Raw genomic sequence first — 17,605 nt, 5'->3', positions numbered from 1 at the left:
AAGCGATTCTCCTGCCTCAGCCTCCTGAGTAGCTGGGACTATAGGTGCACGCCACCATGCCTGGCTAATGTTTTCTATTTTTAGTAGAGATGGGGTCTCACTCTTGCTCAGGATGGTCTCAAACTCCTGACCTTAAGAGATCCTCCCACCTCAGCCTCCCAGAGTGCTAGGATTACAGGCGTGAGCCACTGTGCCCGGCCTTTAAAATTATCTTTAATTAAGTGATATGCCATCTAAAATTTTTCTAAATGGTAAGTTTTAAGAACATCTTTTCTTAGCATCTGTTAATATTGCTTCAAATATAGTACACACATAAAAAGTGGTTGTTAAGTATGAAATGTCCCGAGTCCCTTAAGTACTAAGTCTGACAGTTGTTATCTCTAACATTTCACTTTGACACTTCTTGTTTTATGTTTATTGTGAATATAGTATATCCTCTGTCTTTCAAAAGCATGTTCTGGCTTGTGATTATCTTTCAAATTTTTTGCTAGAGCAATTTTTGTAAAATGGTGGGTAAGTCACAAATTCCTGTTATTTTTGAATATGAGTTCCAGTGAGGACAGCTTGAAATATCAACAAAGTGTTTAGGAAAGAGGTGGCTAATGAACACACAGTATGTTGATAGTTTGAGAATTCTGGTGATTTTAATCTTGAAAATGAGCCATGTGGGTGACCCGACCCTGAGACCAAGGTGGATAATGATGAGCTGAAAGCTGTAGTGGAAGTGAATCCATCTCAACCTACTCGTGAATTAGCAGCAAGGTTTGGCGTTACTATTCCAACAATACTGGACCATTTCAAACAAATTGGGAAGGCAAAGCAGCTGGATAGAGGGGTACAGTATGAATTAAACAATCAGAAGAGAAATCATCTTGTAGCTTGCCATTCTTTGCTATCAAGACATAAAAGCCAACCATTTCTATACGTGTGATGAAAAATGGATTCTTTTTGACAATCACAAGTGTTTGGCACAATAGTTAGATGCAGACGAAGTGCCAAAACACAGTCCAAAACCGAATATTCATCATAAAAAGCCAATGGTGTCTGTTTAGTGGTCCAGTGCTGGTGTTATCCACTACAGCTTCATGAAACCTGGTCAGTCGATTACAGTGGATATCTACTGTAACTAATTAGACGAAATGATGAGGATGTCTGCAATTAAGCAGCCAAGACTGGTCAATAGAGACAGGCCAGTCCTCTTGCAAGACACGCTTGACCACATGTTGCACACACAATGCTGCTCAAACTACAGAGGCTGGACTTGGAAACTCTCTGTCACTCAGTGTATTCACCAGACCTTGAACCAACTGACTACTACTTCTTCCAGGCTTTGGACCACTTCTTGCAAGGAAAAACATTCAATTCTCAACAAGTTGTGGAAAATGCCGTTGGCAATTGCATCACCACTTGCTCTCCAGGCTTCACTGCTGGCATCAACAAGCTACTGTTAAGATGGCAAAACTGTGTCAACAGTTTAGGTGTATACTTTGATTAATTGTACTGCTTCTTTAGATATAATAAACTATACTTTTGATTTGAAATTGGACATTTCATATTTAGTGACCTATAAAATGAATGAAAATCGCTTACTTCAGAATGAATAAGACAGTTTCCCCTTCTACTGTTCTTTCTCACCTGCTTTAACTGAAAATGGCTTTTCCAATAGAAATACTGTTTGTTTCCAGTGCGTTTTGGTACTCTGGGGGCCCGTAGAGAAGACGACCTGCATTGGTAAAGTTCAAAAGTATCTGATGAAGTACAAGATTTTTAATATCATGGTACATTAATCTAGTACATCAAATCCAAGCCCCAATTGCTTACAACAGCAAATTGCTTATGATCAAACACCTTGGAGCGCAAAAATAAAATACAATGTACTTCTGCATAATTAATTCTTATGAGATAACTCATGATACTTACCCTATTGTGGCAGTTCTTCTCAAAATATATATCAAAGTAGCCAGCAATTGCCTGTTTTTTAAAAAAAGAATATGAATACTTATTAAACTAATTATGTACCATAAGAATTATCTTTTTAGACATGGCTAATGAGAAACCATTTCAAAGACCAGATACCTCTTGAACTTATGGCAGGTTACAATTTTTCCTGGAAAAGACGTTTCAAGTAAAAATAATGTAATTTGGCTTTTCCCCACAGAAACAATATAATAACGATAACAAGGCTAATAAGATAATATGTGTTTTATTAGAGAAATGAGCAATGCTAGACTACTGAAAGGTGAGAGAACACATGGAAAAAAAGAGGCTCAGCTAGCCCCTTGCTAGCTGAGATGCTGATACACGAGTCAGGCCTGTTTGATCCCTTCAGCTCCAGTCAAGTCTCCAGACAACTGCAGCTGCATGAGAGACCCCAGAAGAGACCAGCAGAAGCACTAGTCAGATAAATCCAGTCCAGATTGCAAAATCATAAACAAATAAATATAAATGATCGTGGCTTCAAGCCACTGAGTTTTGGGATGGGTTATTATACAGCAATAAATAATTGAAACAAATTCTTTTATACAAAGCCATTCATTTAATTTATTCTGATTTAGTACATCCAACTTTAAAGTACTATGAATATTTTTGTGATGAAATCAATAGAATTTTGAAATGTTATCTTTTTTCTGAAAACATAATGACTAATAGTACTCAAATCATATGTTTAACCCAATATCCAAAGGAGAAACTCCAAAGGGAACTCTAAGGGTTACTGTGATAGTACAAAAAGATCTCCAAAAGAAATTAATGTGTCCAGATGAACATATGATTTTGATTTTTAATGATACCATTCCTTTTTATTTCGCCAACAGGACTAGCTTAAGTTAATCTATCTTTAAAACTGGCATTAAGTGAAGCTTATAAAGTGTTAAAAACAGGGTATTGATTATTGAAAAATCACTATAAAGCTCACTTGTATACTCTGCTGCTTTTGTTAAGAATGTGCAGTTTTATTGATCTTGTAGGGTTAAAATAGATTGGATCCAAACCAAATTCAGTATTTAACCTTGGAGTTCATTATATTTTAGATACCAAGAGAGAATTGATATACTATTAATAATTCTACCAAAGAGAGTTAGAAAGCAACATAGCACTAAGCTATAGATCACATAAAACTATGTAGTTAATCAGAATATTTCTAAAACATAACTTTTTTTCAGTCGGTTTCCCAATACTTAAAATACCCCTCCACAGACTAATTCAACTGTCTTCTTAAATTTATTCCTGTACGCCTGTCTTGTTCATCATTGTATTCTTAGTGTCCAGGGCAGTGCCTGGCTCATAGTACACAGTAAATATTTGCTGAGTGAATGTGATTACACGTAATTCTATATTACTTATCACACTATATTGCCTTATCTGACTAAAGTTTATTTGAGAGCAGGGCCTATGTGTGATTCATATTTCCATATCCCTTACCCAGTACAGTGTTATATAGTAGGTTCTCAACAAATTTTAGTCAAATTAAATTTTTTGGTCTTCAGTCTCTCTCTTTTTTATTTGTTTGTGACAGGGTCTTGCTCTGTTGCCGGGGATAGAGTACAGTGGCATCATCATAGCTCACTGCAAACTCAGAATCCTGGGCACAAGGGGTCCTCCTGCCTCAGCCTCCCAAGTACCTGGGACTACAGGCATGTGCCACCACACTTGGAGTTTTTGGTTTTTTTTGTAGACATGAGATCTCACTACGTTGCTCAGGCTGGTTCAGTCTCTTAAATGTAGCTAGTCTTATTATGTAGTCAGTATAATTTATTAGATCACTGACTAACACAATTTGGATGGAACTAATAGTTGATAATTGTGAAAAAAATATGGTGAGTGCAGGAGAAATATGGAGAGAGAGCTAGAGAAGAGGATCCCCTAATTCTATCTATGAACTTCACAAGACTCAGCCTAACACCTAGATATGCATGCTCAGGTTAGATCCAAATCAACATAGCAAAGGCTTAGAGAACTGAACTAAAATTTGAATCACTGGCCCAAGTCTCAGGATTAACCCCTGAATAAAACAGGCATGGGAAAACCCAGAAACAAGTAAAGGCTTAGAGAACTGGCCTGAGATTTGAAAAACCAATAAAAGTCTCAGATTAATCCCTAAACTATGTATGTGCAGGAGAGCCCCAAAAACAGCATAACAAAGGCTTAGAGAATGTAACTAGCCCAGGCACTGTGAGACAGAACTTATAACTGGCCTGACTGCCTGCTAACACCAAACACCAACATTCTTCAGAAGATTATAACAAGACACAGAGTCTATACAACATAACATGCACAACATCCAGGATACAATCTCAAAGTGCTCAACATACAAAGGATCAGGAAAACGTAACTCTCAAGAGAAAAGACAATCAACAGGTGCCCCCTTGGAGATGACCCAGATTCCAGTACTGTCAAAGACTTTAAAGCAGTGATTCTAACTATGTTCCATGAGGTAATAGAAAACACATTGAAATAGAAATTCCCAGCACAGAAACAGAAACCACAGAAAAATAACCAAATGGAAATTGTAGCACTAAAAAGTATAACAACAAAAAGCTCCCTGGGCTGTTAGTAGAATGAAGATGACCGAAAAAAAAAATCAGTGAATTTGAAGATAGATCAATAGAAATTATCCAATTTGAAGCAGCAAGGGAAAAAGATTACAATAAAATGCACAGAACCTCAGACCTGTGGATCTAACATGTAATTAACTGGAGGTACAGATGGAAAAAGATTGGAGCAGTAAAAAACTCTTTAAAATTCTATATCCAGCAAAAACATCCTTTATGAATGAAGGCAAACTACATTTTCATATGAAGGAAAATTAAAGGGATCCATTGCCAACAGACTTTTTCCAGAAGACATTTTATTTTATTTTATTTTTTCAAGTTTTTAAAATAACCATTATTTTTTTTAAAGTTAATATATGCAATATAGGAAACTGAAAAACACAAGAAGCAAAGAACAAAGTCATCCACAATCACAAGCAGTTTACAGTTGGACGTGTCCTTCTAGATCCCGACACATACACAACATCTAATTTTATGGAATTGAGATAGTACAGTATGCATCATGCTTTTTCACACATCATGAATACTTACCAATCGAAAATCCCAAAGTTATGTGAGTATTTTGATAACCAAGAATACACTACACCAACTCAATCTGTTAGGAAAAAATGTAATCCTGCCTTTCTTGGGACGAAAATTTCATAGAAGACAAAAATGGCAACAGGCCTCTAGATAAAAGTACTGGCAGAGTTCCGATTAAAATACTGCATTCCCTTAATGCTCAATTTAAAGTCAAACACAAAGCAACAGAGCACACTAAGTTCTTTAGGTTGACAGGAAATGATACCAGAAGGTAACCTGGAACATCAAGAATAACAGAACAACAGAAATGATAAATGGTTGGGTAAATAAAAAAGGCTACATTTTACTCTCTGAATGCCTTCAAAATACTTAATGACTGTTTAAGGCAAAAAAACCGATCACATCTGGGGGGATTTTCAATGCATGCACAAGTAATTGCAAAGATCAGTGCAGGGGTGTGGGGAGGGAGTGAGGAAGAGTGAGATTCCACCAATATATACAAGTGTTTATAAAATCTAGAAGTGGAGAAGACCTTTTAAGCATTTAATGTCAATTAAAAGATAGAATACTTGCAATATTTATAACAGGATTGCTGTCCTTTGTATATTAAGTTGCTACAAATTAATAAAACAATATAGTAAAGGAAATGAACAGGACAGAAGAAAATGTTTTATAAAAATGTGGAAAAAATGCTCATTTACCTATTTAGGGGAAAAAGAAGTAAATTAACAAAACCAGATACAATTTTCCTTTGGGGAGGGGAAAGGGACTGGAGATTGAGCCAATCACTAGCCACCAATGATTTAATCAAGCCTGCCAATATAATGGAGCCTCCATACCTGACTGACTAGGTTCGGACAGCTTTCAGGTTGGTGAATGCATCCATGTGCCAGGAGGGTGGGGGCACTCCAACTCTATGAGGACAGAAGCTCTCATGCTTGAGACTCTGCCAGACCTCACCCTGTGTACTTCTTCATCTGGTTGTTCATTTGTATCCTTTTATGATTTTCTTTACAGTAAAATGGTAAAAGTAAGCAAAGTGTTTCCCTGAGTTCTGTGAGCCATTATAGCAAATTATCAAACTTGAGGAGAAGGTCATAGGATCCTTGATTTGTAGCCAAATCAGACATAGTGTGTGTAGCCTGGGGAGCCACTACTTGCTATTGGTATCTGAAGTGGGTAACAGTCCTGTGGGACTGAGCCTTTAACCTGTGAAGTCTGCACTAAATAGGGTGGTGACAGAGTTGAATTAAAATCTAGGACATCCAGTTGGTGTTGTGGAGAATTGGTTGTTGGTGTGGAAAACCCAAATATTTGGAGTCAGAAGTGCTGTGAGTAGAGAAATGGGTTTCCTTTAAATACTATTTGGCTATCAAAAGTAATCCTTAGATAAATATTTATTGATTTGGAAAAACAGTCATACTATTAGATGAGAATCAGCTTGAAAAACAGTATGTATGAGTTATGGGCACATGCTCTATGTTGTGCAAATGTGAATGCAGATGTATATATCTGCAAAGATATTCACCAAGCTATTGATAGTGGGTGACAGATTTTGGAGTATTCATATTCTCGGTGCTTACTTACATTTCCAACAAAAATGAATAGCTGTGAAAAGTTATTTTTAATATTAATAATACTTAAGTTAACTTCTATCTATAATATTGCATGCGGAGATATTCAATTTAACTATTACCTTTTTCTCAGTTCCTCTACTGACTTCCCCCCAAAATCAGTCATCTCTATACACATAAGAGCTGGGGCAGTGTCTAACACATAGTAGGAACTAAATTCGGGTTTAAAAGAAGCTCTTCTATCATCATCAGAAAATGTGACCTGAATCTGAAATGTACAAAATACATGAAGAGGAGCGTATTTTTAACTCTGGTTATAAAAAAAAAAAAAAAAAAAGGCTGACAATAAATACAGTAGAACAATTACAGAATTATAATTACAGAATATAGGTCCTAACAAAGATGAGAGGCTGATACATGAGTTTACAACAAAACTAAAACATATAAAAAGCTTTGAGAATACAAAGATAGTTAGATGTGGGGATTGGAAGACAGTTCTAAAATATCTATGAATGTCAGTTAAAAATCAAGGAAGAAACTAACCCCCCCCCCGCCCCTAAATAATAACGGAAGAAATACTGGGTAGTTTTGAGTAACTGAAAAACAGTTAATATTGCCTCAAGACAAAATAAGAAAGAAAAACAAAAGTGAAAGATATAGTTAATTTTGGTTATGAGCATTTGGAAAGGATCTATGAGAAAGAAAAATCTGAAACTGCATCTTTTTTATAGTTCCCTTTGAAATGCATCATAGTATCTTTTTCTCCTCAGGCAGAGTTAGCTTCCTAACAAGGTTTGGTAGTAAATCGGTCCACAGCGCACATTAAGTAGGAAGCAGAGGCATGAAGATAAGTTAGGAAGAATTCACCTGGGCTTAAAAATTGTGTGCAGATAATCTCATCAGACAGCATTGACATAACTGAAAAAGTGGAAGACTCTTGTTCTAAAAAAACCAAAGGGAGTTTCTGGTTTTAAAATGGGTATTTGCCTTCAAATACCAACAAGATCTAGAATGACCCTTAAAGACACAGGGCTTTTTTTCCCCCTCCTTCTTCCCTGTGTGATTCTTTTCATTTAATTGTATTATATTTTTAGAGATGGAATCTCACTGTGTTGCCTAGGCTGAACTTGAACTTGTGTGTTCAAGGGATCCTCCCACCCCAGCTTCCCGAGTAGCTGGGACTATGGGTACACAGCACTGGTTCTTAATAATTAAGAGATTAGGAAAAATAAAAGAAAAAATCTTAAACTGGAAACAGTCATTTAAATCAACTCAACTATGATTAGTGTTGTTATTTCTGAAAGTCATTTAAAAATAAGGAACGATGATATAACCAAATATGTCAGCTGATATGGGGACAAAACCACTATTTTGACTAGGAAGCATAAACATGCCCCTATTTCCAATTCTAGTTTCACACTCCTTGTTACCATCCCTTTAACAGGCTCTCTTCAGGTTTTTTAAATGTTAATTTCAATGAACTTACATTCTCTCTATGGAAGTCATTCAAATGTAAGAATAAACAACCATAGGAAATTGAAAATAATGACTAATAGGCAAAGGCAATAAATAACTGGAGCTACAACTTGACATGTGCTTGAAAAAGATCAGATAGGTTAGAGAAGGCTGACCACAGAATAAATTTCTCCTTTGTCCCACATATATATCTTGTCAGGGGCAATGAGAACAGCTGAGTGGGGGGAAAAAAAAGCATTAAAATCAAGTATCTGTAGGAGTTGGGTTAATCTGCAAAGGCAAGGTGACAATTAAATAAATAAAATTTCACTGAATTATAGCATAGTCAGAAATTTTAGTTATAAAGTCCCTTAGACTGAGAGAAGGGAGAATGGGTGGTAATTAATAACAGTAAAACAAAAACAGCAATGATAATAGAAGAGAACAGAATGAAAGGAAAATACATGCATGCAGTGAATTTCTGGGATAGTTTGATCACTCTTGAAATTTGGTGAGAATCTTCCACATTTACTTTGAGGCACATAGGAAAATAATACAAGCATGTAGCTTTATTGTGCACTTTAAATATTCCTAAGCATTCGAATGGAGTTTCAGAATGAGCTATTCATCCCTTCTTTGTGGATTTTGTAAAAGGAAGAAAATAACTCACAGCATTTGTAAATTGAACCATTTATCTGTTTTAAGTCACATTTTGCTTGTTTACTCCTTATATATAAAGGTCAATGCAGTTCATTTAATACAAGCTCATCTGAAGAACAATGTTTTGGGATAAAAATGAATTACTTTCTCATGTATTTTGGTGTGATGAGTATTTTTATTTAAAGAGGACACATCATGTGTGCATGTAATAGGATAGCAGCCAATGAAATAAGAACAGACTAGACCTTAGGAGGAAGAAGGAAATTAAAAATTATCATTATCACTATCACCTGCAGGGAGTAATTTATCATTTCTGTTCTTCATTGGTATCATGTTCCAACAGCGTGTGGTTACAGCAGATACAATTAGGCAGCTGGCTACAGAAGTAGGAGGATAATGTGCTTTTGATGGAGTTTATCCAAGCATGGAGATAGAGTGCTTGTAATCCATGCAGCAGAATCACTATAACAAAAATACAATTCATTTTTTGTTGAAGTATTTCTTTCAAAATCTTAATATGGAACTCAAAAGCTAAGTTAGGATGAGTCTGAAGCAAGCAAAGAAAGACTAAGCAAATAATGCATAAAATAGATTTTTATAGCTTATTCATTGTATATAAACCAGATGAAAATACGTAAGCCACACAAGCTGCTGCATACAGGGCATGAACTCTGCTAGTGATGATAGCTGGTGTTTAAGAAGACATAATCGACAAATACAAAGATTTTATTATTCCCTCCCAATAGTAACCATGTCTTAAATTATGGACTCTTCCTTCTTCAATTAATTTTCTATTTTATCCCAAGAGAAAATCTGTATCATTTCTTTTTTTCCTGATTCCTCTAGGGAACAATGCACATTAAGTGCCATATACCTCTCAAGGGATACTGCCAGATTGAATGGTGTTTCAAAATAGACAAAGCAATATAGGAAGTAGTAAAACAGATAATAGGTCTAAAAATATAAAAAAAGGACACTTAATAAAAAACTCAATGTAACTCATTTTTGATCTACTTAGAATATTCCCAGATAATAACTGAAACTCCTTTTAAATTTATTTAGATTGTTCCCTTGTTAATTTCAAAATTGCTTATTAAAGCGACTTTAGGAAGCAAAAAGGATCATCTCTTCAGAGTCTAAAGGAAGTACTTTAATTTTGACATTTCATAAATTGATTCCTCGTATCTTAATTGCCCTACATTTCTTCCTAGCAATAAAAAGATTGTTTTCTACAATCAATATTCATTTACTGATATTTCTACATTTCAAAAACCTTTTAATGTATAATGTACATACATGAAAGTATACATAAGTGCACATCATGGTGAGTTTCCAAACTGAATACAGCAACCCACACTCCGATTAAGAAACAGAATATCTCAGCATCCTGGCATCCCACTTGTGCACCCAGCCAGTCCTGGGCACCTCTGCCCCCAACAGATAACCACTATCCTCATTTTTAAGAGCAAAGATTAGTTTTCCCTATTATTATACTTCAATAAATAGAAACATACATCATGTAGCCCTTAATGTCTGGCTAATTTTCCTTAATGCTGTTTGTGAGATTCACCTATATTGTTGCATGATGCTGTAGATTGTTCATTTTCATGGCTGTAAGGTATATGTGACTATACGATTTATCGAGTCTACCACAGACAGGCATTTGAATAGTTTTGGTGAATAAATGTACTCATGGCTGTTGGGTATACACTTAGGAGCAGAAATACTTGTATGCATTTATTTAACACATTTGTTAATCTTTATCCCTTCTTGAATTTCTGGCCTTCCATCAGGAATCATTTTCTGTTTGCCTGAATACCCTTCAGTATCTCCTTTAGTATAGATTTCCTGGGACAAATTTTTTCTCCCTTTTTTGTTCATCTGAAAATATCTTTATTTAGCTTCATTCTTTTTTGGAGGTGGTGGTGGTGGGGGCCAGGGTCTTGCTCTGTTGTCTGGGCTAGAGTGCAGTGGTGTCATCATAGTTCATTGCAACCTCAAACTCCTGGGTTCAAGCAATCCTCTTGCTTCAGCCTCTTGAGTAGCTGGGACTACAGGCATGCACCACCACACCTGGCTAATTTTTCTATTTTTTGTGGAGATGGGGTCTCACTCTTGCTCAGGGTGGTCTCGAACTCGTGGCCTCAAGCAATCCTGCCTTGGCCTCCCAAAGTGCTAGGATTATAAGCGTGAGCCACCATGCCCAGCCTAGCTTCATTCTTAAAAGATACTTTAGCTGGGTAGAATTCAGAGTTGGCAGTTATTTTCTTTCAGCACAATAATGATAGCACCATTGTGATTTTCTTAGTTTCCGTAGTTTTACCAGGATGTCTCTAGGTATGAATTTCTTTTCCCTATTTAAAATTAAGATGTAATTCATATACCATACCAATTTACCCATTTAAATAAAGTGTACAATTCAATGTTGTTCAGTATATTTAGAGTTGTGCAACCATCACTATAATCTAACTGTAGACATTTTCATCTCTCCCAAAAGAAATTCTGTATATATTCTCCTCTCATCTAGTTTACGCCTATAGATTTACTTATTATGGGTATTTCACATAAATGGAATTATACAATATGTGGTTGTTTGTGATTGGCTTCTTTCACTTAACATAATGTTCTTAAGGTTTATCCATGTTGTATCATGTATCAGTACTTCATTCTTTTTTGTGGCTGAATAATATTCATTGTATGGATATACCATGTTTTGTTTATCCATTCTTCAGGTGATGAATATTTGAATTGCTTCTATTATAAATAATATTGCATTGAGCATTTATGTGGACATATGCTTTCGTTTCTCTTGGATATATACCTAGAACTCGATGGAATTTTAAAATTATACTATTCAGGTTATGTTGTATTTCTTAAATTATAGCTTAATGTCTTTCATCTATTTTGGAAAATTCTCAGCTATTATCTTCTCAAATATGGTTTGTAATATTCTCATCCTCCTTTCCTTTGGGACTCTCATTAAATTCTTGCATCCACTATATCACTTGACCTTCCCTCTGACTCATCCTTGCATTTTCTCTGTGCTTCCTTCTGGACATTTTCTTCTGACTTAAAATCCAGTTCACTGATCCTCTCTACACTGATGTATGAAGATCTGCTGCTGCTAAACTCATATTTAATTCAGTTTTAGAATGTTTGGTTCTTTTTCAAATCTGCTATATTTTTTAAATGTTTCCAATTGTTAAAATTTGGAATTTCTTTTCTCCTTGAACTTAGTAAGCATTGTTATTTCAAAATCCATGTCTGCTATAACTAATTCCTGGAGCACCTGGAGCTCTGTTTTTATTGCTTACTGTGTCAACTGGTTTTTGATTCAGGTTTTGTCTTTGTGTGACCGGTTACCTTTGATTATGTTCTGAACATATTTGAAAAACTGCTTGTAGAAATAATTTGAGACCTATAATAATTTCTAGAAAGAATGTTTACTTGTTTCTGCAAGGAACCTGGGGGCACTAGCAAACCAAGATCATCTTAATTAAATATCACAGCTTGAGAATTTCCCAAGCCACTAAGATGATTTGAAGTTAAGCTGCAGTCCACACAAGGGCTCATTTACCCTATTCTTAGGTGTAGTCTTTTAGGATCCTAATGCAAAGTGCTGACGAATTATAAAGGTCCCATTTTTGTATTCCAACCCATTGTAAGGTTATCAAATAGGGCTACCTAAGTCTATTAGCTGCTTCCTCTGCATTGGCCTATAGGGCAAAAGCTGCCCCAAATGTCAGTGTCATTTCTTTGGATTTCCTTCTTTTCTGAGTCTTGGTTTGGTAGTGCTTTACTAACTTATCACCTCTGATACCTTCAAACAGACAGTGTATTTTTTCAGCTTCTATAGTTCTTTTCAAAAGGGTTGTTCCATTTTACATAGTCTACCATTACAGGAGGCAGATTCTTCACTGCATTGTTCTTTCCTATCGAAGGCCCTTATTTTCCCCCAATTCTCTAAACTAACTCTTCCTCTGGGTAGCCTGCCTTAATACCAGAGTAGATTATAATACATCCACTAAATGTTCCTGCACTCCCTGTAATAACATTCACCATACTTATAATGCTTTTTGTTCAGTGTCTTCTGTTCAATTATAGATCCAAATAGGCCCTTATGGGCAGTCTCACCACTTCTGAATTCACCTCTTCATCATCATTGCCTAAACACATGCCTGAGCATTCTATATATTAAGATGATGAAAATAACTCTTGCACACACAGTTGTACACAGTTACAAAGGCATAAAATAGCCTGGAATGTTCAGGGACTAAAGGGAATTAATAAAGATTTGTTAATTGAGTAAATGATAAAGTGATATAATATGCTCAACCTGTTCCAACCTTTGGGAAAAGGAAATTATGATGCCTTACTTATAAATTCCTATTTTTCCTATTCAAAACTACTGTCAGATGTCAACTACTGCAGTGAAATATTTTGACACCTGTACAAACAAAAGTTTAATTACTCCCCACTAATATAATGCATACGGTATTAGGAAGGCCTTTTGGAAGAAACCATGCCTAAGGCAAAACCTTGAAGATGAACAGGATTATCAAGGAAAAGTAAGACTGTGCCAGGGTAAGGTTATCATTGATAAGCCTCTGCCATTAAATTCTATTATAGAACACCTATTACAATTATCTACTTATATATTGGCCTCTCCTTCTAAACAAATGTCTTTGGGGCCACAGACTACATTTTGATTCTTTGTTGTATTTATAATGCCCAGCACAGATGCTCATGCATACTTTAGTATTCAGTACGTGTAGCTTGAATGAAAAGTGATCTTGGAAAGTATTCTTCTGCATGTGATTGCCATTTTGAACAGTCTTGCAGCCCATTGCTTCTCTAGATTTCTATCTCCTCCTGCTCCCTCACACATCATCAGTTTCTCACTAGTTGATATCAATGATCATTGTTTCCTTATATTCCATTTTCCATGCTGCTTTCCAATGTTCCCTAAAAGCTATCCATGCAAGGGGCTCTATGTTCCATTCTTAGTTCCTCACATGGCAGAAAATACTATAGGGGTAAGTAAAACATTACATTTTTAATTTTAAAAAGACACACATTCACCTGAACAAAATAGCCGATATACTGAATTTAAAAATCAAGGCAGGAAAAAAAAAGAAATTAGTTTAGTTTGTTCAAAGAGGTTTAAAACTGAAAACAATTAAAACTCACTTTTGTGGTAAGGTGATCAAGCTCTATTAAATGCTACTTATCTTTACAAGAACACTGAAAGAAACTATTTGACAGTAAAGGGCAGGGGCAGACAGATGTGATACACCTTACTTTCCAGAAATGAATTGTTTTCTTCTCCTCCCCCACTTTGAAAAGTGAGGTAAAAAGATGGCTACTACCTCCCTACCTGAGCCCTTCTATAATACATCCAATATATGGGGTGGGAACTAAAACTCTGGTAGTACTCATTTATGTTTTCCATTTAGAAGCTGCCATTTTTCAGAGAAGGTAATTACACTAGTTAAATTTTGGCTTTATATTTGTGTTCTTTTGGTTGCAATCTCTGAATGCTGATGACTCACATTTCTGAGACCCCAGGACTCAGTGTGGACTATCCCATATCCATGGGGTTGGACGATGATGAAAAAAGAGAAGAGAAAAAAGAAATCAGATTGAACACTACCGTGCAGCCTCCAGAAACCGTCAGGACATATCACTTGATGGAGGAAAGGACATTCTGTAATAGTTAAGTCACTGTCTTAGTGATCTGAAGTTAAAAACATGACGATTTGCAAAACTGTAGGCAGAAGGGATGTAGTTTTGCTTTGAGAAGGTGATTTGCATAAATGCAGCATTTCGAAAGAAGGTCTAATTTCTCTATTAGATATTCAGGTGTATGGATAGAGGTCTAAAGGTTTTCAGTGCATACTTCTGCCTACAGAGAAACTGGTCTTTGAGGTGGTACTTAGAGTCAAATCAGTTAGACTTATTCAATCCTGATGGAATAAGTAAATTCCATCTATAGAATCAGTCTTAAATTCCCACAAGCAAATGGATAAGTTAAAAATAAACAAGAACAACCCTTTCTTTAACAATGTAGCAAGACAGGAAAATGAATGAAAATAGTAATTGGATCCTTTGTTGAACATTTTTGATTTGCCAGGTACAGTGGTAATTTGCATGAATTATCTCATTTAGCACTCAAAGTAATGCCTAGGAGGCAAGTATTGGTGTTATTATCTCTACTTCCGAGATGAAAAGACTTGAAGTTCAGAAAGGTTTTAAATATCTCATCTAAAGTTATACTGGTAAACTTAGGCCCACTGGGTCTAAAGCTGAAGTTCTAATCATAGTGCTACAAAACCACTTAAACCTTCCTCTTTTATCTGTTTTAAAGAGAACTGATTTTCAGGAAACTCCCTTCCATTTCAAGATTGGTCCTTTTCTCATTCAGTCTTCTAGAATAGAGAAAGACAGATTCATTTTGGCAAATATCATAAAGTATGTTCTGAGCCATCTGGAATATGTAACAAGAATTTTTCAGATTCTTGACTCATCTTTCCATGAGGACTGATCTGTCCTGTTAATTCATACATGTACATCAGATGTCTGGAAACATTAGGCACTTTAGGGTTTTATCAGATCCGAATGCCAATATTCATGATGGTGTCTGTCAGGGCCTAAGTCAAAAGAAATCTGACCTGTGAAGATTATTTCCTTACAGGTCATTACTCCAGGGATAACTACCTGAACCTAAGAGGAAAATACCTGGTCAGACTCATTTATTATCACAATCTAATAATGCTAATTGGCAGTCTCTGTGATTACGTTTAGGGAGAACTCCCCTGCCATCTCTAGCCAAGAGGCCGCTATTATTGATTATTTGATATATAAACCAGTTTTGTGCTTATTGCTGGGCTTGAGATATTTTAGTCCAGCTTGAGTGTGATTATTTCCTCATAACTTATTGTGACCCTCAACATTGCTGATTTAAGCATGAACCTATATCTATCTATTACAGAATTAAATGATTATAATGTAGCTTAAGAATTTCAAGATTCCACTCAAACTTTATTTTAGAAAAATTTGATGTTTAAATCCTTTTATAATATAACTCAGTTGGAGGCTTCGGAATCAGTGTTAATGAACTTTTAAAAATACAGCTTTAAGAGGTATGATTTCCAGCATGGCTTTCAAAAGAGGATCAGGTATGTGAATCTCTATCAACAAGTTATTTACTTAACTTCAGGGTTCCCAATTCTGTGCACTTCTGCATTCTCTGTGACTAGGTTTAAACAATGATTTAAATATTACAGGTGATTCCTCCCATGGTTTTATGCAATGAACATATACCTCAAAGTTAATATAAGAAAACATGTCTTCTTGAAAATTATTTTCTTAATGGTAATGTTTCCAACAAGAGTATTAAAGTAGACAAAAAAGTGACTAAACACAAAGACTGAATTGAAAAAGTACAGATTTTAAAATGGCTAAAATCCTCTGGGGTCCAATTTAGAAGTTCTAGACTCCCTGGTGTTGGAAAAATGAAGAATAAAAGGGGATAAATGGAAGAAAATTTTGGAAAGAATGCATAGGGTGCACCTGAACTTCAATCAAATATAAAAAGATATCAGAACTAGATAGAATCCCTTTGAAATATAAACTAAGAAGACAAAGCATAAAGATAGTACTTATATATTTTGCAGAGGATAAGTCACATGTAGGGAAAATCTCAGATAATTAAAATTTATCTTGGAGAATCTCTTAATAAGGTGGTGTACTGGAAACTAACATAGAAACCATCCCTGGTTCAATACAACCAGTTCTTCAAGCAATGACACAAATCACCATTTCTTTGGCTGGGCTCCAGGTGAAGCAGATGGCTTATAGCAGAGTGCCACATTATAATAAAAATACATACTTTTAAAGACAAGAATCACATGCAGCCTAGCAAAGTGCTCATACTAGAGAAATACTTGGAAGCTGATAACTACTAAAGGAATGGCAGATGTATTTCCCACCTCATGCTCATTTTGGGGCACATGTTCACTGAATAAAATGGAGGGCAGATTCATCTACACTATTTATAACATTATTTCTCTCAGACTATTTTTTAGTTTTTACCTGAATGCTTCCAGTTAATTTGCGTAGTTCTATTTCCACATGATGCTACTCCATTGGATTTGCTTTAAAAAATAAGCTTTCAGAACCTAACAGCCCCAAGAAATAGCATAGGTTAAAAAATATATTCCAGTTTAAAAGTGATTTATATAATTTTATGATTGTCTAAAAGGCTTGGTTAAATACTGTCAGCATATTTGGGGGGATATTTTCAAAATATCCTTCTACAAAATGTTCTTTGATTCTTGTGTATCTGGACTAAATATGTCACAAGTCTGACTGGACACAGCAGGCCACAGAACTATATTTCAATTCCCTACTGGATATCACTACTTGCATATCTCAAAGGCATTTCAAATTCAACATATTAATAGTTGATCCTCACCTCTAAACATGCTCTTTGAGTGTTTTTTGTCTTAAGATAGTACATCCTTAAGTCCTATACATTTTGCCTCCTAGGTAAAGCCTGAATATATCCACTTTCCTCCATTTCCACTAAAACTATCTTCGTGTGAGTCACTGCTGATTCTTACTTGAGCTGCTAGATGGCCCACCCATTGGCTTCCCACATGCACTCTGGTTTCCTATTTGTTCTCTATATCCCAGCCATGAGCTTTCCAAAGGGCCCTTCTGATCCCAACACACTCTGTCTAAAAAAAGCACAATTTTAAGGAATTTAGGACAGCAAATTCCCCGCTGTCCTAAGGAAAAGATCAAACATCACAAGGTCCTAAATGATCTGGACAGCTCTCC

At 35.7% G+C, this 17,605-nt stretch overlaps 1 protein-coding gene across 4 annotated transcripts in view; it reads right to left on the bottom strand.

The window, feature by feature from the left end:
• PRMT3 (protein arginine methyltransferase 3) overlaps positions 1 to 17,605 on the bottom strand; it is a 115,836-nt gene that overhangs the window by 7,277 nt on the left and 90,954 nt on the right. For all 4 annotated transcript variants that reach the window (XM_045557680.1, XM_045557681.1, XM_045557683.1 and 1 more), the window contains 2 exons: positions 1,921 to 1,971; positions 1,636 to 1,723 (listed from right to left, as the gene is read on the bottom strand). In XM_045557680.1, the coding sequence (XP_045413636.1) occupies positions 1,636 to 1,723; positions 1,921 to 1,971 (139 nt within the window). The remainder of the gene's footprint in view (positions 1 to 1,635; positions 1,724 to 1,920; positions 1,972 to 17,605) is intronic.

This window comes from Lemur catta, chromosome 7 (assembly GCF_020740605.2).
Source record: "Lemur catta isolate mLemCat1 chromosome 7, mLemCat1.pri, whole genome shotgun sequence".
Classification (NCBI taxonomy): Eukaryota; Metazoa; Chordata; class Mammalia; order Primates; family Lemuridae; genus Lemur; species Lemur catta.
Note: the sequence above shows the minus strand (reverse complement) of the source record. Positions and strands in the feature narration are given on the sequence as shown.